Here is a 7,609-nt window from a genome sequence, read left to right on the forward strand (position 1 = left end):
AGCCCCGGCCCGGCCTCCGCGGCTCCGCGCTTTTCCCGAACCCAAGCGATCCTGGAACCCCCGAGGTGGGGCCGCGCCCCCGCGCGGGGCAGGGGTGGTGCTGCGCATGCGCCTCCCTCGGCGTGGCCCCGCCCCCGGGCCGGCGGGTGGCGCTGCCGCGGGCGCGCGCAGGATCATGGAGGCGGCGGCGCGGGACAGCCGGGCGGGCCCGGCGGCGGGCGCGGGGCGGTAGCGGCTCCCGGCCGCCCTCCTTCCCTTCCTTCATCCCTCCCTCCCTCCCTTTCTTCGCTCCCGCCCCCTCCGCTCCTCCAGCGGCGGGAGAGGCGGCCCGCCTGCCCCTCCCGCGCAGGGCATGGCGGCCCCGGGCCCTCCGCGGCTGCCCCGGCTGCGGCTGGGCCCGCGGCTGCGGGCCGGGCTGGAGGTCGCGCTGCGGGTGCCGAGCCTGTTCCTCATCGACGCCATTTTCAACTCGGCCCCGCTGCCGGGCGGCTCCGTGAGCGCTGCGCTGCTGGGCGCGCTGCTGCGGCTGCTGGGTGAGACACCTTCCCTTCCTCCCCCTCCCGAGAGACACGGACCGTGCCCCGCCGGCCCCGCTCACAGCCGCGGGCACGGCGCGGCCGCCGCCGCCCCCCGCCCCTCACCCGCCGCCTGGCTGTTGCTGCTGTCGCGGCCCGTCTCTCCCCTTCCCCCGTCCCTGATTTCCGTCCTCACTGGTTCTTCTCTGCCACCCCCGAGCCCCTGCTCTCGACTGCCCGGGCTGGATCGTCACCTCGCCCCGTCGTGCCCCGCTCCGGGCCCGATTCACCCCCCGATCCATCCCCGGCTCCTTCCGCCTCTTCCCGTCCCCGTAACGGTGCAAGGACCCGGAGAGGGCTCGGGGCTGTGACCCCCCCTCCTACTCTGGGGGCTTCCAGGGCGGAAAACATGTGACTTAGCGGGTATAGGGGGTTAATGTGTTTTTTAAAAACACTTTGTATAGTGTGATGTCTTCCTGAAATACGTTGTTAAAGCCTTATTTTTGCAACAGCAGTTCAGAAATGCAGGGAATTTGGTTCCCAGGGGAAAGGGAAGCCTTCTGAAACTTGCCAATGGTTATTTTCAAGCTTTGTTTCCCGGCATGAAGGATGAAAGTGACGGGTATAACTAGGCGATACTGTTTTCAATATCGTTTTCTTGGGTTCTTACATAGCCTCGGCTTAGTGGGAGTCCCGTTTCTGAACTGCTGTACAGGTGATATTGTGCTGTGTTTCAAATTTTGGAGCTGGCGATCCTGAGGCAGGAAGGAAAACACAAAACACATCAAGTTGTTGTTTGGGTTTTTTTGCAGGCCTAAGACAGATGGATTTTAAGTTTTATTTGATGTTTATAGTAGAAGAAAAACAGGAAGGAAATAGGCAGTACAGCTTTTGAGGCAGGAAGCAGAGGCGAGCAGGTTAAAGGAAATGTGCATAGTGAGAAGTGTGGTGTGACTGCATCAAACAAGTCGAGGAGCAGAGGGGAAAAAGTAAAAAATAATCTATAGCAAGACAGCAGGTCAGAGTAGAGCAAAGGGAGGAGGTAACAAAACGTAGCGTTTTATTTTGGTTTTTTACATTTATTGTATTTTTATGTTTTTTATTATTATTGCTTTGGTAAAGAGTGCCAGGAGAAGTCGCTGCTCACATGAGAAGCAAAGCTGAGGAGGCCCTAAGTTGTCTCCTTTGCCTGCTGTACCGCGGGTATCGGCAGCTCCGGAATGGGGAGCAGGGGTTCTTCCTCCCTGCTTCCCATTTTCTTGACCTTTTGTTCAACACCTATGGAATTGCTAAGAGTACTTCCCAGTGATAATTCCTTTTTTTAAAAAATGACATTGCAGTGCCTCACCAACTTCATTTTAGGAGTTCTTCATCATATGATCCAGGTGCTGTAGGAAGAGCCTTGAATTTAATCCCACCTGTGTAAATGAGTGGTGGATGTGTTATTCAATGATATCCCTTAAGTGTGTGATACTGGGATTAACAAATTAAGCCACTTTTGAGGTTTGCATTTATATGAACACTTTTCTAAGAAGTGGGTAATTTTTGCCTTCTGCAAAAAAGCTTTGGGAATGTTTTATGCCAAGAAACTGATCTTGAACATTTAGAAAAGGGGTCGGTGGTTCTTGGCTTTCCAAAACTGAAGAAAAGATAAAAATGTAGCCACTTGAAGATGATCTTAAACACCTTCCATGTGGTTCAGATAACAGAGTGCTTTTGCATCTATTTTTTTTCTCATCTGAATTTAAGGATTGCAGGGTTGGGTTTTTGCTGCTGTTAGGAAAGTGATAGTTATTTTGGATCATTCTGTGTTTAAATAGTGAGAAAATGTCCTTTGACTTACCATTTGCAGACTTTGAAGTACCGTTCCAAACTTTTCCCATAGTACGGTATTGTTTAGCACAGGAGAAATGGACAACCTGTCCACCAGATATGAAGACTGGAGCTCTGGAGAGATTGATGACTTTTGGGGGTGATGTTAAACAATTCTGAAATATTCTGGAAGTACAGCTCTTCAGGAATGTTAATACAGATCTGTGTGGGTGTTACAAAGTTTTACAGCAGGATTCCTTGGTCTGGTTCTTCCATCGCTTTCTACGGAAGTAAATAGTTATACAGAGCACAGAACCAACTTCCACAGCTGGAGCATGTTTTCCCTTTCATCTTTTTGATTAACCTTGCTTTGTCCCCAGTGCAATGTTTATTTTTCGTATCTTTCCATTGGGTTTAAGTATCTCAGTTCCAGCAGAACCACTACCCCCAGGAGTGACTGTCACCTCAGACAGCAGTCCCTCCTCATTGAGGACACTGAGTTTTGAGAAGGGTACTATAAATACTTGAGTCTGCAGAAAGATGTGGAAGTAAATAGAATTACTGGAGCTAGGGAACAATAGTTTGGCAGTTCCACATGAATGAAATGCTGATGTGTAAAAGTGATTGTTCCCTGCAAGGGATTGAAAGTCAAATCCTTAGCAGTGGGTTACTATAAAGATACTGACAAAACTCAGGATTTAAAGGAAAAAAAATGAGAGGGAGACATTCATTTTAACACAAGAAATTATTTTAAAAGTTAAGCGCAGCATGGTTTGGTTCAGTGCTGTGTTTGGAGGCCATACTGGGACAGTTGGCAATGGGGTGGCACAGGTGGAAACAGTAAAGATGAGTGGAGAGACAAACCTTACCAAACGAGGAACTGCAGCATTTCCTAGCAGAGAGAAAATGGAAAAAGACTTAACTGTTTTGGAGGGAAAAGGGGGATGGGCAGGGGGCAAGGGCAAAGTCTTCTGTTGAGGTGGACTGAGTGTCATAAATGGAGATGGGGGAAAGGAGTGCTCACTACCCCTTCTGAGATTTGTTACCTCTTACAGTCTTTTGAGTCACCTTCAGTGAGTCCTGACTTTTCCCCACAAGTGTTAACAGAGGTATGATGTACTTTTTGTTAGTCCCTCTTCAGAGGAACCAGTAGGACAAGCTCTATTGATTCACTGTTGTACTGTTTTTAGAGATGTGTCTTGCATGTGAAACGTCAGTGTTTTAAGATGACCTGCAGTAGCTAAATACAGGCCTGTTACTGCCACTGCAAGACACAAAAATAGGTTTTGTTAAGGCGTGTTTCAGAGCAGCCTGCTTAGTGCAAAATGCATCTCCTTTGGCTCAAATGATCAGAATTACATAAATAACGACCTTGTACAGGCATGTGAGCCTTTTCTGTGACTTCTGAGAAAAGACAAAAGCTACAAACTCGTCAGCAGTACTGGCTCTCCTAAAGATGTTTGTGGTGGTTAAGATGACAAGGCAACTGTCAAGCTTATTTTGTAAGAAGTGCTGCATGTAACAAATACTCAGCTTTTCCTAGAAGAACTGAGCTACAATGCAAGGGAATTTCTGAAAACTGATAGAGGCTTTTCCTCAGTCCATTTCACAAGGTTACCAGATTAATGATTAATCAAGGAGAATGTGTTTGTATCAGCCAGTGCTGCTGGCAAGGAATATTGTTGAGGTGTATTAATAACTATTTGTAGCCTGCCTTTTGCAGTTGATTCATGTTGATCCTCTCCCTTCTTCTCGGTTCTCCATGCTTTGGAGGGATTTTTTTTGTATATTGTGTGTGTTTAGTTGCTGTTGTTGTTTTTCTTTATACAAGCAGTGGTCACGCTATTGGTAGAATCAAATGCTGTTTCAAAGAATTTATTCTCATAATCAAGAGACTATGGCTTAAATATCTTTTAAACACTTGATTATGGTGGATTTAGAACAACCTAAACTACAATCGTCAGAAAAGACCAATGCTGTCCTCCAGTAGAAAGAGGATTACTGGTGATTGCATTGGTTTTCGTACAGAGACTGAAAGCAACTTAGAATCAAATATAAATTGTAGAGATTGAAATGTCTCCAATCTGGTTTGGATAAGAAAGCAGTTGCATAGAGTGGAAGCTGATTGAGAAGTCCAAAATAAAGGCAGTGTGTTTCCTGAAAAAGAAACTGTTTAAGGAAATGGATCTAGTGCTAAGTGCCATTTAATTTAACACCTCTTAGGGTACAGCCCTTACCTATGTAGGACACAGCGATGGGATTCATAAATTACACTACAGAAGTTTACTGCAGGGACATGTAATCCCAAACTCCCAGTACTGCAGTTGCTCTGATAGTATTTCTCATAGGAAGGTGCAAACTTCCCAGTCACGGTCAAGATGTGGTCATGGTCAGTTATGAGGGAGAGGTTAGCAAACAGGAATTTCAAGGCCTAAATCTGACTTCTAACAAGACAGACAAGTTTGCACTGGCATTGGCAAAGAGGCAGTTGGTGCAGTTTTGGATTCTGTGCACAAAAGCTGTATGGTGTGGAAGGTCTTCCCCATGTGACCTTTGTTGCCACTGTGACCAGAAATAAAAGCAAACTGAAGGGAAATAGAAGGAATGCCTTCCCCACAGCAAACTACAGCAATTTTTCACTATTTTCCCATTAAAGAGTGTAACTAAAGTGTTTTGGTTACTTATCTTTAGTACTCCATCTTGGAGAGCTGTAGTTGAGTGCCTTGTTCAAGTGAATTAGGGGACTTACAAAATTTTACTCATTTATTTTTTTATTAGCTTTGCTTATAAAGGTGATGCTGTATCTGTTGGGGGTTTATTTTTAGAACTTGTCTACCGTTGGATTTCAGGACTAAGGCTGAAAGGCTGGGAGTTGTCACTGTTCTTAGTCTGAAACTGCAACAAACTTCATAGTAATTGTGACTTAGGGCTTGCACTGGCTTTGCATCACAGCTGTAGTGCACAGCTGTTAAATGCAGAGATTAACTCGTCCTCTTGCCTGTTCTCTGAAAAGGGCACCATTGGCAATGCAAAGTTACAAGTGACTAATGGGGAAGTGATACATTAAATAAATGTAGCTCCAAAGCTAATAGGTTAAAATCTGTTGTTGAACTTCTGTTGAGAACTAAATGATTTCAATCTGGTTTTAGGTGTCTTTGTATCCAGTGTTGTTCTGGTCTTACAACAGCGAGCACTTTTCAAGTTCTACATGATCGCCTCGGCATTTCTGCTGGCTGCAACTTCAGTGTTGGTGAATTACTATGCTGCTTTGCACATAAACTTCTACAGTGCCTACTACACAGCTGCATTTGGAATTCAGATCTTCCCACATAAAGGACCTTCGCTATGGATGGCACTTTCCATCCTTCAGCTTACCTTTGGAATCGGATATGTTACATTGCTAAACATGCAGTCCATATACTCTCAACTCATCATCCTGGATATACTGATTCCTGTAATTGGCTTGGTTGTTGAATTACCTTTAAATGTCCGGCAAGTACTTGTTTTTATTTCAGGCCTAGTTCTGACACTAAATACCACAGCCATTTTAGTGACGAAAATTAAGTGGTTCTATTATTCGGTACGATACGTTTATCTGCTGGTGAGGCACATGTATCGTATTTACGGATTACAGCTATTGATGGAAGATACATGGAAAAGGATCCGGTTTCCAGCTGTACTGCGTGTCTTCTGGCTAACAAGACTTACAGCACAAGCTGTGGTATTAACATATGTTGTAAAGATGGCTGAAAATAACACGGAAGAAAAATTCTTCTTGATATCGTGGGATAACTGTTGGGAACTGATTTGCAGCCTGATCATAAGTGGGTGTGACTCTACTTTAACTGTGTTGGGCATGAGTGCCGTCATTTCTTCAATAGCGCATTATTTGGGACTTGGTATCCTGGCCTTCATTGGATCAACTGATGAGGATGACAAAAGGCTTGGGTTTGTAGCACCCGTCTTGTTTTTCATTTTGGCTCTGCAGACTGGTTTAAGTGGACTGAAACCAGAGGAACGATTAGTTCGCCTGAGTCGAAACATGTGCCTTTTGTTGACTGCAGTCCTGCATTTTATCCATGGAATGACAGACCCTGTGCTGATGTCTCTCAGTGCCTCCCATGTGTCATCGTTCCGCAGACACTTTCCTGTACTGTTTGTCTCCGCTTGCCTTTTCATTCTTCCGGTTCTGCTCAGTTACATCCTCTGGCACCACTATGCACTAAATACTTGGCTTTTTGCAGTCACAGCATTCTGTGTAGAGCTTTGCCTAAAAGTAATAGTTTCTATCACTGTTTATATATTGTTTATGATTGATGGCTACTATAATGTGCTATGGGAAAAACTTGATGATTATGTCTATTATGTTCGCTCAACTGGCAATATTATTGAATTTATATTTGGAGTAATCATGTTTGGAAATGGAGCTTACACAATGGTTTTTGAATCGGGAAGCAAGATTCGTGCTTGCATGATGTGTCTGCACGCGTACTTCAACATCTACCTGCAAGCCAAGAATGGCTGGAAGACTTTTATAAACCGCCGAACTGCTGTGAAGAAAATCAACTCGCTTCCAGAGGTAAAAGGAGCTCGGTTACATGAAATCGATGATGTCTGTGCAATTTGCTACCACGAGTTCACCACCTCTGCGCGCATTACTCCATGCAACCATTATTTTCATGCACTTTGTCTTCGGAAGTGGCTGTACATTCAGGACACGTGCCCGATGTGCCATCAGAAAGTGTATATTGAGGACAAAGAAAATGCCAATATCTCTAACAACAACGGGTTTGTAGCACCAAATGAAAATCCTGTACGGGTTGCAGAAGAAGCTGCTGATGCTGAAAATGAATTAAATGAAGATAATGACAGTTCTGATAGTGATGAGGAAGATGGCGACTGTGTGGCACAGCACTTGAATGAGACTCTTAATGTTGACTCTAACTCTCTTGGTGATTAAGATGTCCTTTACTAAGCCGTGAGGTATTTGTTTAAGATTGACTTCAACAGAATAAAAGTATCACTTTGTAGTTATTGTACTTAAGCACAACAGCAGTATCTCAGTGTTGAGTCTGTGAATGGTGGTTGTTTACTGTGGTGTGTGCTACTGTAAATATACCTCTAATTTTTGATGGTCTCTTTCATGACCACCTTAAAATTATGTACATTATTGTACATGGAATAAAATGTTTTCACGTTTTTAAGATGGTTGGAAAAACACTCTTTAATTGATGTAGTGATAATGCTGTGCCAAAGACTGTAATACCAGTAATCCCCAAACA

The 7,609-nt window shown here is 44.8% G+C and overlaps 1 protein-coding gene across 1 annotated transcript; it reads left to right on the forward strand.

Annotated features, from left to right (window-relative positions):
- Nucleotides 1-270: 270 nt before the first annotated feature.
- Nucleotides 271-7,531, forward strand: RNF139 (ring finger protein 139). Its single transcript, XM_069005449.1, has 2 exons — nt 271-533; nt 5,477-7,531. The coding sequence occupies exons 1-2, from the start codon at nt 353-355 to the stop codon at nt 7,285-7,287; spliced, it is 1,992 nt and encodes a 663-aa protein (XP_068861550.1). The 5' UTR covers nt 271-352; the 3' UTR covers nt 7,288-7,531.
- Nucleotides 7,532-7,609: the final 78 nt, after the last annotated feature.

This window comes from Aphelocoma coerulescens, chromosome 2, assembly GCF_041296385.1.
Source record: "Aphelocoma coerulescens isolate FSJ_1873_10779 chromosome 2, UR_Acoe_1.0, whole genome shotgun sequence".
Taxonomy (NCBI): domain Eukaryota; kingdom Metazoa; phylum Chordata; class Aves; order Passeriformes; family Corvidae; genus Aphelocoma; species Aphelocoma coerulescens.